Source organism: Genypterus blacodes, unplaced genomic scaffold, assembly GCF_046128005.1.
Source record: "Genypterus blacodes isolate CSIRO-AG114 ecotype Tasmania unplaced genomic scaffold, CSIRO-AGI_Gbla_v1 ptg000154l_1, whole genome shotgun sequence".
Taxonomy (NCBI): domain Eukaryota; kingdom Metazoa; phylum Chordata; class Actinopteri; order Ophidiiformes; family Ophidiidae; genus Genypterus; species Genypterus blacodes.
This window is the reverse complement of record NW_027466956.1, coordinates 1,641,927-1,664,979: the sequence shown is the minus strand read 5'-3', so window position 1 is coordinate 1,664,979 and position 23,053 is coordinate 1,641,927. Positions and strand designations below refer to the sequence as shown.

The 23,053-nt window shown below is 40.9% G+C and overlaps 1 protein-coding gene and 1 pseudogene across 1 annotated transcript in view; both read right to left on the bottom strand.

Annotated features, from left to right (window-relative positions):
- prkd1 (protein kinase D1) overlaps window positions 1-23,053 on the bottom strand; it is a 75,766-nt gene that overhangs the window by 2,616 nt on the left and 50,097 nt on the right. The window contains exons 16-20 of the mRNA XM_076165981.1: window positions 22,367-22,528; window positions 21,972-22,070; window positions 21,039-21,199; window positions 19,958-20,064; window positions 9,306-9,391 (exon numbers count right to left, since the gene is read on the bottom strand). Coding sequence (XP_076022096.1) covers window positions 9,306-9,391; window positions 19,958-20,064; window positions 21,039-21,199; window positions 21,972-22,070; window positions 22,367-22,528 — 615 coding nt within the window. The remainder of the gene's footprint in view (window positions 1-9,305; window positions 9,392-19,957; window positions 20,065-21,038; window positions 21,200-21,971; window positions 22,071-22,366; window positions 22,529-23,053) is intronic.
- On the bottom strand, window positions 15,364-18,456 carry LOC143012737 (general transcription factor II-I repeat domain-containing protein 2B-like; annotated as a pseudogene).

Below are 23,053 nucleotides of genomic sequence, written 5' to 3'. Positions count from 1 at the left end.
CTTAAATGTGGTCTCAGGTCTGATGTATGAAAAATGAATATTGGAAACATTAATATTTACCTGTGACCCGGGGCGACTCCAATGACTTGGTTCACTAAATTCTCTGGAATTTCTCCTCACAGCGGTAATCTGAAAAGTTGGATGGTTGTTAGAAGTTAGTTGATAATATCCCTGTTCGGCCATGTTTGATGGGGTATGGGGACAGCAAATTATGGTTATTTATAATCGTGAATGAACTTAGTCTTGGCAATGTTGACATTTGAATTCGATTGTTTGTGTATAATGATTATTTAAGGTAATTCTATCTATCCTAATCAATTTGCTTTATGCAAATAACTCCAATTACCTGATCTGCCTCAACCTCAAGTGATTGTTTGCAGGGCATTGAGCTAGCACGTCATTGAAATGAACCACACATAACCAGTGGCTCAGTTTGGATCAAATAATATGTCTTAAGACTCAGTACACTAAAAATACTGGGGCTTCAGAAGAATGTTCAGAAATTATACATTGAACTATAAATAAATTGTACTATATGGATGAAAGGGTTTGTGGGATACATGAATATTGGAAACATCAATACCTGTGGCCTTGGATGACTTCAGTGACCTGGTCCACCTCATTTGTTACCGACTGTCCTCATGGCGCTCAGCTGACAAGTAAAATATTTGTAATTTGTTTGAAATTATGCCAACATAACCCTGTATGAAAAAGGGGTATAAGGAATGGACATTTGAATAAGATGATGCGTAAATAATGACCGTTATTAGGCTCGGGTCTTCAACCTTATTGCAGCTATACCACGCCAACCATATCATGAATGCACAGTAGCACTATTTAGTCTACCTTGTTAATGTATTTATTATTATTACTATCTTTCCTACCAGTTGCTAGGGCAAACGGGCGTTGAAAAGCCATTCCGGCTAAAATTGTTCTCCAACATGATCTCAAAGTAGTGTGTTCCCAAAAAAATTTCCAGACAGAACTTGCATTGAAAATAGTTCCAGCTTCCATTTCATCAGTTTTGCAAATGAAAAATGAAACCACTAATTGAGAAGAATCAGATATTCTGATGTAGTATTTTTGCAGGGACTCATCATAGGGTTTGTTATTCTTGGATAGGTCAAGTTTACCACTACGATTTCAATTTGAAATCTCAAGAGGTTGCTATTTTAATTGATTAAATAATTCAACAATTATCAACTGATAAAATAGAAGAAACCTTATAATTGGCCATACATTAATACAAACCAGAGTTGGACATAAGAACCTTCAGACCTAATGTTGATGATGTTGAATTTAATAAAATTTAATAGATTACTTATATTTATTTCATCTGAATACCCATTTGTAATTGTTTGGAGGTGATCTGAATTGTGTGCCTCAACCAATGTTTGATCGTTCTTCCTCCTTCCGCGCACATTTCAGTGTCCAAATAAAATAAATGCAACATCAGTCTTACAAAACTTACATCTGTTATAAGTAGAGGTCAATCTCATTTCTATCAGAAGCGCTGAGCAACTACCACTTCAAACTTGTGGAACTTAATAAGCAAATTGTTAACTGGCACATTAGATGAAATATCAGTCTTCCTCACATCTGATATCTCAATAATGATTCTATCATAACTGTTATGGATCCTGAGGAAATGAATGATGTGTTAAATGTTATTATTCCCTTTCCTGATCAATTTAATTGACACCTTTAACTTTATTGATGTTATATGATTATTTGGAAAATGGTTTGTTACCTCCCACATTGACTCAGGCCTTTGCCAAAATTATTGCGCTTCATTCAGAGAGGGATTTGATCTTTCAAGCACGTATTACTTCTGACGAACAAAATGGTTTCATTAAGGGACGTCAAATATTTTCTTTTAAATATAATCATTCAACACATTATTACCTGAGATTGTCATCTCATAGAATGATAAAAAGGCATTTCACAGGGTAGAGTGGGGGTACTTATTCGAATTATTAAGGAAATTTGGCTTTGGAGATTACTCTACACAAGCTAGTTGCACTGGAATATAGGACACGTCAAGACTGCCCTTTACACCAAGACTGCCCTTTACACCATTTCTCTTCACCTTGGCTATTGAACCACTGGCCCTCCCCTTACGGTAAATATGTTATTCCTAGTGGTATTGAATATCAATTCTCATTGTATGCAGACAACTAGTTGCTGTATGGGACTGACCCTGGATTATTCTGTCTACGCTGAAAGATTTAGTTTATATTTGGAAAACTTAGGCAACAGGTTTGCAACTTAAGCAAGCTGACTTAAGATCACACTTGTTGGATCTTGGTATTGATGTGACACACATTCTCAGGTCTTTTATCTGCTCATACACCCCCCTTCAGTGAGGCATAGGTACTGGCTTCCTCACCTTGTGCATTTTCAGTGCAGTTTTATGTCAGATCAGCAAGACAAAAAATGTTACACTCATACATAAAAAACATATCCTAGACTATGGAAAAAGAGGACACATGATAAAAGTGTCTACAAACATTATATTGGTGACATATAGAGAAATAGCTACAGGCAGGTAACAGGCAAATGCACACGCTTAATCCAGTTTGTGAGGGATTGCGCATTTCGAGGTGAGCTCATTTCGTCGCTGCGTCACATTGCGTCTCTACCTGTATTTGTGCAAGGAATATACAAATTCAGTGACATTGACAATGAAATGATTAGAATCATACACGAAATTACATTTGTAGCATAAATAAGAGGACACATAGCTTTGATATTTTATTTTATCAGTATTTGTTTTTTTATTTTCTTGATGCCTCCCCTGACTGCATGTAGCTGTCTGGCATTGTATATAAAGCATCTTTTCACTACAGACAAACACTTCACTTATAAAGTTATACACTTACACAAACAGAACTATAAACCTTTTTATGTATCTTGGAACTGGTGCTCATGACAAACCTTATGAGATAAATCCAGGGGGTTACAAGCTTGGCGGTCACACTGTGCAGAACTGGTGCTTTCTACGATTGCTACCTGTCTTAGTTAGACATAATACCAAATTAAAGTGTGCCATCTGGTGTTGCGAGGCAGATCGTTGAGTTCATATGTGCACATGCTATCCCCACTTGTCAGATAGTAAGAAGTGAACATTGAGGAGTGTGCTGAATTTTGTGAATTCAACTTAAGGTTTGCATTTACAACCCTATTAACTGCGCCCACCGTGTTCCGTTCATATTGCTTTACAACATCATATAAGTCTCACCATGGGTCAAGGGGCTGATAATCTTCACCATTTGGAGGGTAAAGTACTAACTGGTGACCAAATATGTGGGTAGCATTATCTGATTCTCAAAGGTTTAATATATTATTTTACAATCTTCATTCTTCTCCATATCTTTTCGGTAATATGAGTGCAAATTGTATCAGATTATTTCCATGTGACATAAATGTGATTTCAGAGTGACTGGTTAATTATCTCAGATAAGAAGTAGTGTTATCACAGTTCACAGTATCACAGACCCATGCTGTGATGAGCGCATTGAAGGACTTCTGGGTCATGATTTGGTCACAGGTTTCTCATGACCAGAGCAGGGTAATCAATCACTCGCAGATGCTCAGTATTTTATGATCCTTTGTTTGGTTTGGATATTTAAGGGAGAATAGGCTAAACGTTGGGATAGTTATACTGAGTGGGGCAACCATCCGTGGAAGTAAATGACCATATTATAATGTTTCTGTATCTGGCCTGTCAGACACGTGGATGGTAGAGATTTAAAGCATATCAGTCCCTGCCCCTGGGCTGAAAGGACATGCTTGCCCCTTTGTCACCGAATTATACTCAAACAGCTCCAGGATGTGTCTCCAGAATGTGTTTGCCCTCTCCCCTCTTCAGAGGTCTACAGACTTCCAGTTCAATCTGTATACCGCAAGCTCTCTAAATGGGGTCTGTCCATTTCATTGTTTAACATTGACAGTATTTCCACATGTTTGTGTTGTTTTGCCTGAATACCTCACTTCAATTAACGCAATCCAAGTGGCCAAGTGCACTTAAAAGGGCCCCTGTGAACACTTCAAATGCTACCCACTGGCTTAGTTAGGTTAAATACATTTTAATTATGTTGAATTTGCTGTGATATTTATCCCCAAGGCCTTGAAAAACTGTAAGTCTCAAAATTCATCCATAACTCAAGTTTTCTATTTAAAAAACCCCGGTATGAGCAAAGACTGCTTCGCGCATTCAAGGTCATTAAAAAAAACTAAAACAAAAGGTTATCATTTATTTTTAAGTATTCACTGTTGCCACTTGTTCACTATAAAGCATTTGTTTTGCTTTAGATTAGTTCTGGTTAGATTAGTTCCTGCTTAGCATTACAGAAATTCAAATTGTGATCAGTCCATCTCTGAAACAAGGGCTGCTTAGAGGGTGAGCTTGCACTTCAACTTAGTGAGGAATGGTGTGAAGAAGTAGTGGATGTGCTACATTCTGTCTTGTCTTGTGCTTGTCTTGCGCTCATTCAGTTTAATAATAAACTAATTTTGGTCATGATAGGAACACATTTATAGCCCTGTCCATTGATTGCCATCTTTGGGACCTTGGATGAGTCAAGTCCATTAAACAATGCAAAAAGAAATGATTAATTTCACTTCCTTACTAGCCAGACATAGTCTACTCCTATTTCTGTTTCACACTACAGATTTAGCTAAACTACATTACACCGATTCTATCAAGAGGTGTGGTGAAAGATTCAACCAGAAGCCTGCCAGAAGCTTGTGGATGGCTACCAAAAGCACCTAATTGAGGTGAAACTGGCCATGGGACATGTAACCAAATATTCACATTGCTGTATGTACACTTTTGACCCAGCAGATTCACATTTTCAGTACACCCACAATAAATTCATAAAAGAACCAAACTTTATGTACAAAAAAAGTACGGGCTCCAATCACTCTATCAAAGAAAAATAAGAGTTGTAGAAATTATTGGAGACCTGAGACTCGAGACTGCCATGACATACATGTTCTTTACGAGTGTATGTAAACGTTTGACCACAACTGTATCTATAACTTACCATTATATTCATTAATTTTCTATGTTTAAAAATATATAACCGCATGCTCATTGTTAGGTCATCTGATACTGTTTCCAATCAAAATACTTGCGATTTACCCGGATTTAGTTAATTGGTGAGATAGGCTCTGCTTAGTTGGTCACAGGAAGATGATATTCATAGAGGTGACGGCTGGAGGATGGGACAGAGAAGCTGAATCTCTGTATCTTATTATCCTCTTACTAGCTGATATCTTTCTATCTTTTGGCCCTCTTCTTTATACCAACTAACAAGCCCCTTGGTCTGTGGGACCATAGATTGGTTGTTTCCAAGTTCTGCTGTGCTGCCTTTGTGTCAGAAGGCTCCCCACCCCAAAATATCCTTGAGTGTGTCGACCCCTAGGGCTCTCAGGATCTTATCCTGCCACATTGGGAACTGTTGGTTGTTGTGGGCCTGTCAAGTCAATAGCCAGTCTGCAATCTGGCTAATGAGGAATGGAAAATCACTTACAACTAACAAAGTAGGCTTAAATACTGTTTAAGTACCTATTATCAAAACGACATTGCCAAAATAACAATATGTTCAGTAAAGTGAAAGGCGCCCTAGCTGTCAGTATTTCAAAATTGTGAATTTGAAATATTTCAAAATTGTGAATTTGAAATACTGACAGCTAGGGCACCATTCACTTCACTAACTACATTACTTTTTTTTAATTTTACCAGGATACAACAGTTTAAACAGCTATAAAAAACAGCAAAGTGACCTTGATGTGAAGATGTCATAGACTCAGCTGCAGCGAGATTGGCCAAAAGGTTAACCCTTGCCTGTGAGGACATTTGCAGAATAAATGCCCTGGAATCCCTGAACTCATTCTCTCAGGCTCATCCAAAGCAGGACACCTAAGAATTTGGATGTTCCTATCCAGTCAACCCAGAACCTCTCCCGATGCTGCTCTAAGTATGATTGGAGGCTCCCTCCATCGCTCTCTGGGTAAAAGACAAAAGGTCTTGGCCCAGTAAACACATTTCCTGTAGATCTGTTGCTGGCTGGATTATTCCTTGATTGCTCGGTGGATTCTGATTGCAAACCAAGAAGGCAAGCGGTTCCCTTCTGTTTCTTCAATTCCCTGTCGACTGACCTCCAAACCTTCCGCCAGGACCAGAGATTTGAAGCCCAGCAGACCTGCCGTTGTGATCAACCCACCAGCGCACGGATCTGCCTAAATCTACCAAGAAGGCCAAACTGGACTCTCAGCACAACAGGCTGCCCTATCCATTCCATGGTGCAATAAGGACACAATTCCATCAAGTAAGGCTTAGACGTCTGGGCAGAAATAGAGTTAGAAAGTGATATTATGTGCATTAGTACTGTGATAGTGTTTGTTCTTAACTAAGCAAAATATAACAAGTGTGTTCTTTTTAATTTTTCATCGGTGTGAATCAACACCGATTGCATGTGCGCCATTCCTCTTGTTCTTTCCTTTTCTCTCCCACTCCTTTGTTCTTGGTAAACTGTGCCAATGTGCAATGCCGCCATGTGTCTGACAGAAGGTTTCGTGCACTGCAAGAATTTCCTCTGAGCCTTTCAGCCTGTCTCACAAACCACCTCAATCAGAACTGACTCCATCCCATCTTCTCCTTCTCTGAGGGGGAACACCGTCGCACAAGCTTTACCTTCCTTGTGTTTGAATTCGTTATTACCTGAACTTCTTGCTATTGTTTTATGTTTTCCGGTTTATTATATTGATGGTGATGACTCTTAGTTATTATTGTGAGTTGATAAATCCTTTCATATTATAAGTGTTTGCAGAAATAGTTTGCCTTGAATATTGCATGATCCAGCCTCTGTCTACGCCAAGTCCCACCCTTCCAGATTGATTTTGAGTGCAAAAGAAATTAATATATTGTTTTAATTATTCCCATTTAATTAATTAATTAATTAATTTCATAATTTTAATTGATAATTAGGATTTAAGGAGAATCTTTGAGTCTTAGGTCAATTATCTGCTATCTTTGTTCCCTTGCAAACAAGGGATGGTTCCCCTGAGGACTTTAATTTATTAAAGTTATTAATATTTTTATTATATTATTCTTATTTCATTTTTATTTTTTTGATAGCAATATTTGATTAAGTAATTTTACCAACACTCTCCACCAGGTTGCTTCGAAATTTGCGATCTTGCTGTCTGTCTCCCGGGCCAGATCACGGGTCAGGCTGGCCAAATCGCTGACTTGATCTCTCGCGGACTAATTAAGTGAAGTTGGATAATTTCCCACCGTACACTGGTTGAAAAACACTGCCTTATTGTGTGTACTTTATTATCTGCATGCATTTTTGCACATTTTTTTTTATTGCACTAGCATAGGTGATTTCTCGTTCATTCTGCACTGTACTGTAACTGTTGCACAGTAATTTCCCTCGGGGTAATAAACTTTTATCTTATCTTATCCGCATCGCCCACCACAACTAGCACTCAACATTAACCAGCCATACAGACACACAGGCTCATCCCTCCCTATCCGTGAAACACCACCTGCAGAACAGCTACACACACATCTACAGACATATAATGAATATTTTGTAAGTTATTTAATTTTTGTTAGTTTTTGTCCTGGTCTAGTGAGTTTTGCAGTGCTGAGTTATCATGGTAATGCTCCAGGTGCCAGGTCGAGGACCCAAACCGAGGCATTAGGGATCAAAAAGTGTGGGACAGGTCACTGCATTACCAGTCAATAAAATGTGGAAAGGTAAATGTTCTGCTACAGAGGAACACTATATATTTCAATATATTTACAACTAATGGATGTATATTGATTTTCTCTAATGCAGTGGTTCCCAAAGTGGGGACTGAGGACTGTAGGTGTGGCCCAAACACCTGTAGGTGTGGCCCAAACAGAGCATGGAAGGTTCTTTTTGCCTTTGAGAGCCTACGACAAGAAGGCCTGTATCACTGAGAAGTCAGCCTTTGTAATTTAAGTTGAATTATGATAGATTAAATTTTGTACATGTTTTCTTCTATTTTTCACTTTCTCTCTTTACATTCTTCACAGGCAATATTTTTATTTTATTTTATTTCAAATCATTCAGTCATAATGAGCTATCGGGCTGAAATGCACATGATTTCTACCTTCACATGTTGAAGAGTGTTTTATTTGTATTAATTTCATTACTGTGCTAACTCATTAAGAATTGTCTATGTTTAAACCATGATACTAATAAAGTCAAAACATGGGTCTTCAAAGTCTCATATCACTGTGTATCAGTAGCATAGCAGAAATAAATACATTTAGCTTAATACTTACCCTTATATTTTTAAATAATAGAAAGTGAGGTTGTTAATGTGGATGGACTAGGCGGCTGTGACCTAGTGGAGAACTACTGTGTTATTACTGTATGAAGGCATCAAGTGGGCTTCCAAATATGTGCCGTCACAGAGAAGGAGAGATTCTAAGAAACCTATGTACAACAGCAAACCAAAATTCTAAGAACAGAACGCTCAATAACAAGCTCCAACTGGGGGGGGCAGTAGCTCAGTGGGTAGAGCTTCCGCTTGGGAACTGGAGGGTCGCCGGTTCGAGTCCCTGCCAAGGTGCCCCTGAGCAAGGCACCAAACCCTCAATTGCTCCCCCCTCTGCGTAGGGTGGTATAAGTCGCTTTGGATAAAAGCGTCTGCCAAATGCTCGTAATGTAATGTAATGTCCAACTAAGGAAATGTCAAGCTTACAAAAGGTTACATCGCCAATCAAAAGAGAGGACCACCATTGGCATACCATTGGGACTTCTTGGAATCCTTTTCCCATAGGGATTTTATTCTGAAAGGCCATCCTAATATTTATGTGGTGTAAGCCATTTTTCACAACATCTCCATTCATGTTATACTATATTTTTGTGTGGAGTATAATTAAGGCACAATTGTTAGTGAGCTATACATGAACACAATTAATCGTTTCTGAATTGGAGTACGAGAAGAGTTTGTGAGGTAAGCATTCAAGCAAAGGTCTCATTCTGATTGTCACAATTACATGCTTGAGAAGAGCAGGGGTAGGCTTGAACAATGCCATTTCAACATCCACACATATAAACAAAGTGTCACCAGCATCCAAAACTTAGTGTTGTTTGGTTGTGCATTGTTTTGGCTTTGCGAATTGACGAGAGTGTGAATTGTAACACACCATGACGGGGAAGAAATACACTAAAGACATGAGAGGAATTTAAGTTTGCCATCATTGACACGCCAGAATCAACACCATCTACAGGACTTTTGCACTAATATCTTACCTGTAACCAGGGGTGGCTAAGTGTCTTGTCCACACTGTACCTCTTCCTCATCTTGACCTGCAGTAGGTTGTTAATCAGATCAATGGCTACAAAAGAAAGAAAGAAAGAAAGAAAGAAAGAAAGAAAAGAGAATACAGTTTAGTAAAAGCAGGTGGTGATGGTTACTAAGTTTTGAGGTGGAGGAGTGGATAGAGGTTATATGGTGGGGAGATGAAGAAGTGAACTAGCAGGGGCCCCCTGTGGTGAAGAGCCAGTGGGGGCTAATCGGCAAAGCTAACATGATGTTAACATTTCTTCAGGGGTCAGTGGCCTGAACAGCTCTGCTGCGGTGAGGGATTCTAGAGCCCCATAGTCTGCAGAGGCCTCTATCGCTTGGCATTATGCACATGAATGGACTGATGCATGAATAGCACTGCCCCACTCCTGTATTGTGTTTTCTTTCCTTCATTTTATTCCACATATTTTTCCCAGACCTAACCACTTGCAAGTGTCAAATCAACAGATATGTTTGGCCCACACCGAAAGAGAGCAATTTTGTGCAGTAATTTTACCAATTGCATTGCAAACTGTCAGAATTAGACATCTCAGAGAGATGACTTCAGGTCTAGTACCTGTTTTGCTTTCTGAGATCTAAGTGTTTCAGACAATAATGCCAAAATGGCTGAAAAATTGACAGAGAAAAATAGGCGGAGCTGATATCTTTAGATGCATCTCTATAACTGTTTAGTGCAGCCATCGGTTTGATTGATGTTTCATGTTTTGCATAAGTGGTAACTGTAGTAATCCTACTGTCAGAAAAATGGTATTACCCTGAATAAACAAAGAAGGCCATGCTGTATCTCCTCAAGTAAGAGGGGATTCTGGCACACTGGTATTCCTGCTGGTATTCCCAACATTCAACAAGAATGGTATTTTCCTGTTGACCTTGTTGTTATGGCGACACTTAATCTGTCTCGCCGTAAAAAAGAGAAGTGCTACTGGAATGGAAAAGTACTGATGGGCATACTTTGTCATACGAGGACGGGCATTTTCCCTATAAGTATCTATGTAGTAGCTATCGAAGATCAGTCGACTCAGACTGCATCTAATGACTGTATCAATGTAACTGACTGGGCTCCTTGCTGCAGCAAGAATAAAGCTGTCTTCAACCAAGTGGCCTGACGTCTTTGAGTCTGAAAGAATTTCCCTAACACCTACAGATAATAAACAAATGGACAAATCAAAAACCAAACTACATTAACAAAAGTAAAACAAAAACATTTCCAAGCACTATCATACCAATTTACACATGTGCACCCTTGTTGTTATTACATAGTTTACAGATTACATTCAGAGGATGAACAATTTTGATTCTGGATCACAGTATACATACATGAGAATGCCTTAAAATGGCTTCTCGGAATGTTTGACCTTTTGACGCACTAGGCTGTTACTCTATAATGTTTAATTCTCCTCCAACTAACAAAAATGACTTCCATTCATTTTGAGCTGTGACTCAGGAGGAGGAGGGAAGTTAAGAGCTTCAGCTTCCAGCAGAGAGTGAGTCAGACTATCTGATTTCAGTCTGTCAACAGAACGGTTCCAGCCAACACACACCACACATTTAGAACCAATGACGACAACAGAATGAGTCAGAGAGGAGAAGATAACCACTGAAAGGATGTGTTCATGCTGTCCTGCCACAGCATAAAACATACATCATATTAAACATATAATTTGTACTAAGGTTTGATGAGTCAGCATGTGTGGGTGTCTGCCCTTTGATCCAGTATCAGGCAAGGAAAACTCCTCTTTAACAGGAAGAAAGTTCATGCTGAGTTCATGTAATTCTTGTGCCCTGGGACACTTCTTTTAGTTCTATTTAGTCTTATTTTTGTACAATGCAATGTTCATTATCATCCTGTTTAGCTTGATTCCATGGTAAGTGCTTACATAGAATACCTTGTACCACACTCTGTAAATGTGAGTTTCATCACAGTAATTTCAGATTATTCATAATATTGTTATTGTAGTTTTCATTAGAACACCAGAGTCTCATTACCTGTCACAGAAAGCCTCATTTACAGCAGGTGAGCTCGTAGGTTTAAGAGAGGTGGAAGTGGGCAATAATAATGCTTATATACATATATTTGTTTTAATTTTGCTGCATTTTTCTTCTTTGAAAGCAACAATTGCAGAATGTATCAATGGTCGTGTGAATCAAAAAAAAAGAAAAAGCACAGGCAGGGACATGCAAATAAGTGAAATGTGCGGAAAGAGTAGAAAGAACCATATGTCAGACAATGGAAAATTACCATTAGGATGGCACCTAGCGTTTATCAATAAGGTAAAACATTAGTGTGACGCATTCAATTTGAAAGTGGAATTAAAGCCTCCTTGATAATTCCCAGATGCTGGGTTTGGCGCTGTGCAAGTGGCAGCCAGCAAAAGTTACTCCCGCTCCCTTTCTAGCTTTTAGCTGTTTTTTGTGTTTTTTGTCAGTTAAGTTAGGGTTGACTAGTGACCTAACATCACATCACAATGCTGTGGAAAGTGATCTCTGTTTCCCTCATTTTTGGGACACTTCTCCTCAACCGCGTTGCCGTCTTCACCCAGCATTACGGCGAAGTCTTTGTGTACATGCACAGTCAGCTGGTTTCTCTTCTGCAGACCGAGAGGCAGAGAGAAGAAAACAGAGATACAAACCCTATCTTCCTTCGATCACCATGGGGAACGTGAGATTGCTAGCTAACAAGACCGATGAGCTAGCGGTCTTGGTGAGGACTCAGCGGGTGTATGGTGAGAGCAGTGTTTTGTGTTTCACAGAGACAAGGCTCCACGAGGACATTCCGGACTCCAACATGACTGTCGACAGCTTTCAGACTATTTGGGCGGACAGGATTCGCAGAGAGTGGCAAGAGAAAAAGTGGGGGACTTGCTATTTTTATGAACAAAAAATGGTGTAATCCTGGTCATGTCACCATGAAATAACGTTTGTGTAGCCCCAGACATTGAATTGCTCGCTGTGAGTCTAAGGCCGTATTATTTGCCACATTCTCACATGTTATCCTCTTGGCTGTTACATTCCTCCCTCGGCGAGCGCGTCGCTCGCGAGTGACGTCATCCACTCATTCGTCGCCAGACACCGGACCCAGCACCCGGACGCGTTCATCGTGATATCCGGGGACTTCAATCACGTCTCTCTGGCAGCGACACTGCCCACGTTCAAGCAGTTTGTGGACTGTTCAACCAGGGACAACAAAACACTGGACCTGCTGTATGCCAATGTTGAGGAGGCATACAGCTCCGTGGTCCTTCCTCCACTGACAAGGTCTGATCATAACCTGATCCACCCGCAGCCCCTACAAGCCTCTCGTCCAGCGGCAGCCTGTGACTACAAGGGATGGTCACAGGAGGCTGATGAGGCTTTGCAGGGTTGCTTTGAGGTTACCGACTGGGACGTGCTCTGTGACTTGCATTAAGAGGACATTGATTATCTCACGGACTGTGTAACAGAGTACATCACCTTCTGTGTGGACAGTATTGTTCCCATAGAGACTGTACGCAGCTTCCCCAACAACAAACCTTAGAGGGCCAGAGACATCAGGAAGGAAAAGAAGCGTGTCCAGAGGCTGCTGAAGGAGAAGATCCAACAGGGCAAGGACACCTACAAGAGGGGGCTGGAGCGAAAGCTTTAGCAAAGCGACCTGAGGGAGGTGTGGAGCGACATGAGGACCATCACTGACTACAAGCGGACCGGTAGCCAGACAGCAGGAGGGGACCAGGACTGGGCCAAAGAGTTAAACCTGTTCTTCAATAGATTGGACTGTCCAGACCACTGTCCACTCCTCCAGCTCTTCAGCCATCAACTCCCCTCAATCCTCCAGCCACGCTGACTCCCCTCCCCCACCATTCCCCCACAACAACACCATACCTGCTATCCTCCCCCTGCCACCACCTCCCCCCACCATTACCAGCACCACTCAGCCACCACCTCCCCCCCACCAGTATCAGCACCACACAGTCTCAGCCTCAGTTTGGAGAACGTCCCAGTGCTGCGGAAGACATCCTGCCTGGTTCCAGTCCCAAAGAAGTCACGTCCCAGCACTTGAGAGACTGATCCTGTCACTCCTTAGGCCCCTGGTCAAACCGTCACTGTACTCCCTCCAGTTTGCCTATCAGCTGAAACTGGGAGTAGAGGATGCTGTCATCTTCCTGCTTCACCGTGCCTATGCCCATCTGGACAGACCCGGCAGCACTGTGAGAGTCATGTTCTTTGACTTCTCCAGTGCATTCAACACCGTCCGGCCTGCTCTGCTTGAGAGTAAGCTGTCGGCAATGCAGGTAGACTCTCCCCTGGTTTCCTGGATAGTGGACTATCTGACTGGTCGGCCACAGTTTGTCAGACTGCAGGGATGTGTGTCTGACACTGTGGTGTGCAATACTGGGGCCCCACACGGTACGGTCCTATTGCCATTCCTGTTTACCCTGTACACCTCCGACTTCCAATTCTGCTCGGAGTTCTGCCACCTGCAGAAGTTCTCAGATGACTCTGCAATAGTGGGCTGTATCACCGAGGGGAAGGATGAGGATTTCTCATGTCCATGGTGTGTCTGCTTGTAGCAGCTGGTGAAGTTGATGCAGTAATGTAGATAACTTTGCCACAAGCTTTCCATAATAATCCAGCAATCCCAGGAATGATCTTAACTCTGTAACATTCTGTGGAGCTGGTGCGTTTACTATGGCTTCTACCTTGCTTGCTGTTGGGTGAAGTCCTTGTGCATCAATTCTGTATCCGAGGTACTCCACAGAATCTTGCAGGAACGCACACTTTGATTTCTTGATCCTTATTCCATGCTTTTCCAGTCTTTTCATGACTTCATCTAATAATGCGAAATGTCGTTTTTTTGTAGGTGCTGAGACAAGAATGTCATCCATAAAACACACTACATTCTCCATTCCATAAAGGATTTGGTCCATTGTGTGTTGGAACACTGATGGAGCAGTGACAACGGTGTAGGCCAGACGGTGGTATCTGAAGAGGCCTTTGTGTGTGTGTTTATCGCCAGATACTGCTCTGACTCTGGATCAAGCTGCAATTGTTGATAAGCGTAGGACAGGTCAAGTTTACTGCAAACTATCCTGCTGGCCAGAGTAGCAAATAAGTCCTCAGCCTTTGGTAGAGGATATTCCTCTAGGACAGGGGTGGGCAATTATTTTTTCCATGGGGCCACATGAGAAACAGAAAATATTGTGGAGGGCCGGGCCAGAAGGCTGAACTCAATTCTGCATAATATTAATTGTATTTCTTTATAAAAAGCAGTAAATAGCATTGTTTTGACAAGCTGTTAAGAGTATATGTTATAATTAAGCAATGAAAAAGTGAGGTTGCCTTACAAAAAATGTCATTTATTTAATCAAATTTTCCCAAAACAATGGTAAACAAAATGTGAACGTTTTTTACCATTTGTGACTCATATTAGTGAACATTTTCAGTCACATTAATTCCAAAACACATTGAGTCATATACTTTTGGAAAGAGGTTCTTAGCATTCTAAAGACATCACAACATTGTCTTTGTGCTCCAAACATTAAGCAAGATACATCATATTGAACTGTCACTGAACATCACTGAACTGTGATTTTGAGAAAAAGGCTTCCAAAGAAAGTGTCCCAGTTCACTGCTAGTGCTGGTGCCTTTACATGCCTACATTTGTGGTCTAACCACCTCATTTAGTGTTTTTAAGTTATTTGTTCTTGTTCAGTGAGAGAAATCTAGTCTCTGCTGGGCTTTAACAAGTGCATCGTAGTCAGGCTGAATGTCTGAGGTGGAGATGCGAAGCACAGCTGACAGATGATCATCAGTGAGAGAGGATCTACACCTGGATTTTGTAAACTTCATCAATGAAAATGTTTCTTCACCTATGTAGGTAGAGCCAAAGAGAACCAACATCTTCTGAGCATGTCTCCTCATGTTTGGAAAGTTCTCCTCCTTGAGAGAAGAGTAGAAATCCAGCAGAGATCCTGACTTAAAGTGCTCTGCCAGTACTGCATCAGACTGCAGGTCAATGAGCTCCAGTTAAACATCACTGGGTGCATTATCCACACTGCAGGTAAAGGGAGAGGAGACCATGTGCATTTCGTCCTCGATTGTTCTGAGATCTTCAAGTCGCCTTAAAAACTCACCATGCAATGCTCCTAACATGGATGAGTACCTGCGGAGGTGATCGGCTGATGGTGGGACTTCTTTCAGGGTTTGCATGTGAGTGAGAGTGTTGCTCTCCAGTTGGCTTGAAAGAAACTGCATCTTTCTCATGAAAGCCTTCACCAGGCTGTGCATTTCATGAACAAATAGGCCCTTGCTTGCAGTTTGGTGTTAAGTTCATTCATCAGTGCAGTCACATCAACAGCAAATGCAAAATCTGCCATCCAGTCCTCATCTGAGAGCTCTGGGATGTCTTTCCTTTCTTCTCACAAAACTCTTGAATCTCTGCTTTCAGGTCTGTTTTAAACTCTTTTTAGCACTTTGCCCAGGCTGAGCCACCTGACAGCTGTGTGGTAGCCGATGTCACTATGCTCAGTCTCATGCTCCTCCAAAAGTGCGACAAACTGTCTGTGATTTAATGCAGACAGTTTGGGAGGCAGTAGCTCAGTGGGTAGAGCTTCCGCTTGGGAACCGGAGGGTTGCCGGTTGAAGTCCCTGCTGAGGTTCCCCTGAGCAAGGCACCAAACCCTCAATTGCTCCCCCCTCTGCGAAGGGTGGTAATGTAATGTAAGTTGCTTTGGATAAAAGCGTCTGCCAAATGATCGTAATGTAATGCCCGTGCCCTGATGAAGTTTACTATTTTATTAACAACGTCAGTAACATGGTTAATTTTTAGCACTGACATGCACAACACATGTTGGTGTATAATACAATGCAAAAATACAAATTTCTGATCTGCGTCGATTTCAGTCGCTTTATCATGCATACGTTTCAAAAGTCCGACATTTTTCCCTGTAAGATTTGGACAACTATCCGTTGTGACACCTGCCAGTCTGTCCCATTTCAGTCCCAGCGTGTCCATGCACGCATTTACCTCCGTGAACAGATCGCTCCCTGTCATCGTCCCTTTCATCGACCGCATTGCTGCCAGCTCCTCCGTAATCTGGAAGTCTGGCGTTATCCCAGGGACAAATACGAGTAACTGGGCTGTGTCGCGAACATCACAGCTCTCGTCCAAAGCCAAGGAGAAAAAGCCAAAACTTGCCACCTCACGTTGCAGCTGAAGCTCCAGATTTCCTGCAATGTCCTCGATCCTTCTCGTCACAGTTCGCCTGGACAGCGGGACTCAAATGCTTCTTTTTTTTCAGGGCATATTAATGCTGCAGCGTCCACCAAGCACTCTTTGACAAACTCCCCCTTCGAGAATGGCTTACTGTTTTTAGCGATTTTGTGGGATATCACAAAGCTGGCCTTGGTTGTTGCATCCCTGGATGTGTGAAGCTTGGTAAAAAAAAACTTACGGCCTCAGTCAAGGTGTTGTATTTCTCCGCGTGTTTTGTCTAGTAATGCCGACTCAAATTGTAGTCCTTAAACACGGCGATCTGCTCCCCGCAAACTAAACACACGGCTTTACCTCCAACCTTCCCCAGCACAGGTATGATATCTCCTGTGTATGAAGACAGGTGAATGGCAGCTGGTTTTAGTAGGCAATTCTTCAGTTGCTCCCAATAAAGGGGCTCTGGAATCAAAGATACTGACGCACCTGTATCCACTTGCATTTTCACTGGTTTCCCAGATAACTCCATGTCTTTCTTTCGTGTGCAGTGTATACTGTTAACTCCAGCTCATCGTCATCGCAGTCGTCTGAGTCACCCATTTCCCTGGTTGCTTTGACCATTTGCACTTTGTGAACTCTGTCTATGTCTGAAATCCTCTAGAATCATCCTGCCGGTTGTAACGTGAACTTTGACCTTTCATGTGATGTCTGTCGCTTGAAGTATTGAAGACTTCGTTAACTGCACCTTTTGGTTTCTCAGCATGTTCTCTTAATTCTTTTGTGTCCTTGTAGGCCAATTCTAGAGCAAGTGCAATTTCACAGGCCTTTTGGAAAGTGAGCTCTTTTTCGGAGAGTAGCCTCTTGTGATACTGTTCCCCTGAGAGGCCACATACAAACTGATCCCTGCAACCACATTTTTCAGTAGTCCGTATTCGGTCGGACCCAAAACACTCAGGAATACATCTGCATTCCTCCCTGCATCAATGTCATTTGCAGACAGCCATCTTTACATTACATTACATTACGATCATTTAGCAGACGCTTTTATCCAAAGCGACTTACAATAAAAGTGTTTAACAAAGGTAGATAAAACTTTTCACTTTCAAACATTTCCAAATATGAATCAAAATCTTCTTTCTTACTGTCAAATTTCGGAACCTTTCCAATACATGCCATTTCTGCAGTGAATGTCTCTCCAACTTTATAATTCCCCCTCTTTCAAGAAATCCTTCATTTGACTTCCTTTTAGTTTATCTCTGTTTTTGTTGTAGTTACAGTCACTCACCACAGGAAGGCGCTCTTGCGCTTTCACAATGTTGTGCTTTGCTTAGCCTCGAGAGCAATTTTAGCAGCTAGCACTTTTGGTCTCTTCTGAACCAGAAAACATGCAAAATCTTGCATTTAGGAGAAGTTAGACTCATCAAACATCCTTATTTTTCATCACCGATGTGGATTCACTTCATTACCTCGTCGCCACTGTAATATTTGTAGGTGAAAGAACAGTACACGGAGACTAAAGCATGTCTACTTGCGGTTTACTCCGGGACTTGAATGCCGGAACAGGTACCGTAATTACCTTAATACTATGGGCAACATTACCGTAATACATAGGATCATGTGAACTACTACACATGAGAGCATCAAAAATCAAGAAAGACTGCCATCCAGCACACAGACTGTTTGCCCTCCTGTCCTCTGGGAGGCGCTACAGGAGTCTCCGCACAAGAACCACCAGGTTCAGGAACAGTTTTTTCCCCACAGCTGTCTCTCTGCTGAATTCTGCCCCCCGTCACCCCACCCTCCTTCACAAACATGCAAACACACTCACCAAACCCCATCCGCCACCCCCTCACACACACACACCCACACACTCACCATACCCCCTGGTTGGACTGAACCAAAACTGACATCTCCTGCACTTTTCATGTTCACTGTTAGCTTTCTTTTTTTACTGCACATACTGTAAATCTGTAATACTTTAAATCTGTAAATCATACTCAAAAGAAAGTTTGTATATACTGTAAAATTAATTCTTTGCGCTACTGCTCAATGAGATGTGAAAATTAATTCAATAAGCAGCTACATGGGTGATTAGGCATCTCTTCATCCTCTACATCACAGGTGTCAAACTCAAGGCCCGCCACGTCATTTTATGTGGCCCGCGAGAGCAAAGAGCTGTTAAGCGTAAATTGTCCATAAACTACATTTCCCACAACGCATGTCGATTTTGTGACCCGCGAAGTGACAGCATCCCGCCACTAAAATGCAGCGTTTCCACATGGAGATGATTGGAGGTGATTTTCCGAGGATAGTTTCTGTGATATTATAGTAAATGATTCTTTCATGTAATCTGTGAACGGCTGTCCGTGCCTTACAATCTTCTCAAATCGATCTTCTTGATCGATTTGCTCTCCCCAGCTTTCCACAGCAATATCCAACTCCTAAGCTAATTTACATTCATTTCCTGTTTTGTACTTTTCAGTAAATGCGTGTTTGTTCTGGAAATACTTCTTCATATCGCAGCCCGAGAATGAGCGTCAAGATAACATAATTGCTCCATGTATTTGTATGCTTATCCATTGTTTGTTTTTATCGGCGCCACTTCGCAGTTAGCGCTGATCAGCTGGTCTGAAGCATCGTTAGCTTGGCTAGCCATTAGTTTAGCGTTACAAACCCAGTTGTGAGGGATTTAACTAATTATTATTATTATCAACGCAGGAGAATGAGCGATTGCCCGCTGCTAGGTAGGAGAGCCATGGCCACACTCCTACCTTTGACACATCCTACCTATGTGAGCCTCAATTTACACAAAATATAGGTCGGAGCTGGACATTGAAAAGTGTCAGTCTGATAGCTGCAACCCGGATTTGAAAAGATCTGTAGCACAAAGCGAGCCCACACCAGTCACTGAAAAGATGTGCTAGTAAAAAGTGTTCTTTTTTTGCAAAGAATTACTTCATTTAGAAATTTAGTTAAACAGTATAACACAGTTGGACTTAATTCATAATTCCACTGTAAAGGTGATTTGTCACCTTACTTATTTTGTAAGCTCAATCTAAATTGAGCTGAGTGTGGCCCCAAACTAAAACAAGTTTGACACCCCTGCTCTACATTGCAACATGCAATTTATTTGGCCTTTCTTGAATAAGCTATTAGTTTAAGGCCTTGAATATTATTGACTGTTGTTATTATGCACACTAGACAACACATGCATGCCTTGGATGCTGCTTGCCTGCCTGATTACCTACTTACCTGTATCCACTGCTCACAACTACTTACCTACAAGTGCTTCATTCTGCAAACTCAAAAAGGTACAAACACTGGTTGACACTGTTGAACAATGGATTTCCTTTCACTGTGGCTTTAACTTTAAAGAGAGAAGCTTTTGAAGCATGTCTTCTGTGTAAATACCTTCATGGGATACTTTCTTCCAGGGGTGAGGAGGGTACATGAAGGCAGCATTCTGGATCTGATCATTGATATCTTCATCTTCATTAAATGGAAAAGTCCCACTGAGGCTTCAGCAAAGACACAAACACTAATTTCAATAGAAACCAAAGGAATCACATACAAACACACAAACACATAGTCATGTACTGTATAATGAATTTATATATACGTATGATCGGTCACCCATTAAGTTGGATGAAACAATTATTCCAACCTTATGGGCAAGTGACAGTTATTAACTTGAGAGTATGTTCTCAATAATAAAAATGAGTCTGTGTTTATCAGCTGATCATAATGGAATGGAAATTCCCCAGGAAAATGCTTGAGTGTTGTGTTGTATTGGCAGGAGTTTACATATTTTGTTCAGTCATGTGCTAAAATTAGAAGACTGGTTATGCAATTGATTGAGTGACTGTTGGATTTATGCTGGTATGGAGGTGGGAAAGAGTTGCCTTAATTAACCAAAAATGAGAAAGAAAGTAAATTATTATTATTCTCTCTCTCTACTAATTTGCATATGTCTCTTTGAATCTATATTTTCCTATATTGAAAAAAAGATGCAGTGTATGTCTATACACACTGTATGTATATAAAATTAAATTTACACTTTTCTGTTTTCATAACATTCTTTTGTTTTATTATCCTTGTGTATTTATAAAGCAATAGCACAGCTACACTTCACTGTACAACTCCTCTTGTACAATGACAATAAAGGAAACCTTGAACCTTACACCATGAATGAAGGCCATCTCACATCATCAAACTATCTGACTTAACAAAATAAATCCTTAAACAGTGCAGATGTGGTGCACACCCACCAAGATGCATTTACAGATTTTTCTGTGCATAACCACGTGTCTCCATTCCACTAAAGCAGTGGTTCCCAAACTTTTTCTTTCGCGCCCCCCTTATATAGATCAGAAGTTTTTCGCGCTCCCCTCTTACATCGAAGAAATATCGCTCATCTTCCGATCCCACGCGGCGCCCCCCCCCTGCAGTAGCGCTGTGTTGTGTTTTTCATGTCATGTTCTTTCATGCCTACCTGACATAGATGATCACCCCCACTGACCACATGTCCAGCGAACGGTTGTAACTTTTGTTCCTCAGTACTTCAGGAGCCAAATAGGCTGGCGTGCCAACCACTGAGCGTCTGAAAGATTTCTCACCGATGATCCTGGCAAAGCCAAAATCACACAGCTTCACCTGGAGCAGAAACACAGCTCACACTGATGGCTCCAAAAAGGTACAAAACACAAACATAATGCACGTCTGCACTGTAAAGTATGCAGGTCAAATTTCCCTTTCTTGAATATGCTGTATATACTGTACTGTATTAAAGTGAAGTTGGCAAAAATTGAATTAATAATTATTAATAATAATTTTCTAAGTTCCAGAATGAATACACCAGTTACTTTCTACGTAACAAATTTCATTTTTTGATCACAGAATACAATTACTCCATATTTATTATGAGAACAGGATTTTGAAACAGAAGATGAAATTCCACTCATCTCCAACCACAGATGGGCATGGAAAAATAAATAACTGTTTCTGTTTCTGATGATGATTCTATTGTTTATTTGTCATCACATTCTGTGATCAATCCATCTCTGACTCCTTTCTGTCCCTCGCAAATTTTCCTGAGGGATATTAATTTATGTTTTATGAAAATGACTGCCATCAAATATTTTTTATACACAATATTTTCAGAGAAGGAGCAATGCAAGAAGTCTCTGTGTCTTTCCTGTTGATCATTTTCCCTCTCCCTCTCTTAGTGTGGTGCTTACCTCTCTTGTGAAGAGAGTGTACCAGTTTTGCACATTGCTAGAAGTTGTATACCTCCTCTCGACAGTGAAAATTGACAATATTTTTTAGTTGATGAAAATGAGGACATTTCTGATTCTTACAGTATCAAAACAAGCATGCACACGCACGTGCACACACACACACACACACACACACACAAGCAAGATACCTGTGGAAAAGAATCAGCTGAGGCTAGCAGGACGTTCTCAGGTTTAAGATCACAGTGAACAATGTTCTTGAAGTGAAGATGACGCAAAGCCACTAGGATCTGAAGAACATACACATATGCATGTATACATGCACAAGCGTGCACATACACACACACAAAAATTATTTGTCTCTAAAGACCCCAGCAGTCTGCTTTGGAAAAACATAAACATGAATGCAGTCAGAAGATAATTAATAATCCGTATCACAACAATCGGATTGTATTTGGCATGTCCTGTACAAGTAAGTATAAAATGTGAAAAATAAAAGATGTTGGTGCTAGAGGGAATGTCATGGTGCTCACCAAAAGAAGTAGGATTATGGTGTGTGTGTGTGTTTGTGTGTGTGCGTGCGTACCTGTGTGACCAAGAACTTGGTGATCCTCTCAGGCAGACGTCCTTTCTCACTGGACAGAATCATCTCCAGCATGTCGCCGTGCAGCTTCTCCATGACGACAAATACTCGCTCTGGCGTCTCAAACATGCAGTCCAGGTTCACCACACCCGGATGGTGCAGGCTCTAAGAGGGGAAGGAGAAGGGGCACATGTCTTCATCGTCTCATCAACATCCCCATAACTATTCTATTTTACATCCAATTGTCATCTCCCAATACATTCATTCCTTGATTCATCACCATCATAACACTTGTAGAAATCTGACAGCAAATACAAATCCTACTTGACAATTAAAAAACGGATGAAAAAGAGGAAATCACACAACAGCTAACCATCGAAGCCTGTGAGAAAACTGTACTCAGTCAGGAAGAAAAATGGAAACTAAATGAAAGCTAAAAAGAAATTATTTATAAAAAACAAGACGTACGATGACTAAGTCAATGCTTACATTTTTTTTTAATTATTAAAAACCAAATAAAAACTATATTAAAATAAATTAATAATAGGTTTAAAGGAGAACACCTAAAATTGTGAATAAACAGACTAAGGGTTGAGGTAAAATTTTATTCATTTATCTTCTTAAATTTACAGTACAAGTATCTTTTGTATTGATATCTGCCATAGAAACACATTGTGGAGGGTATGCAAT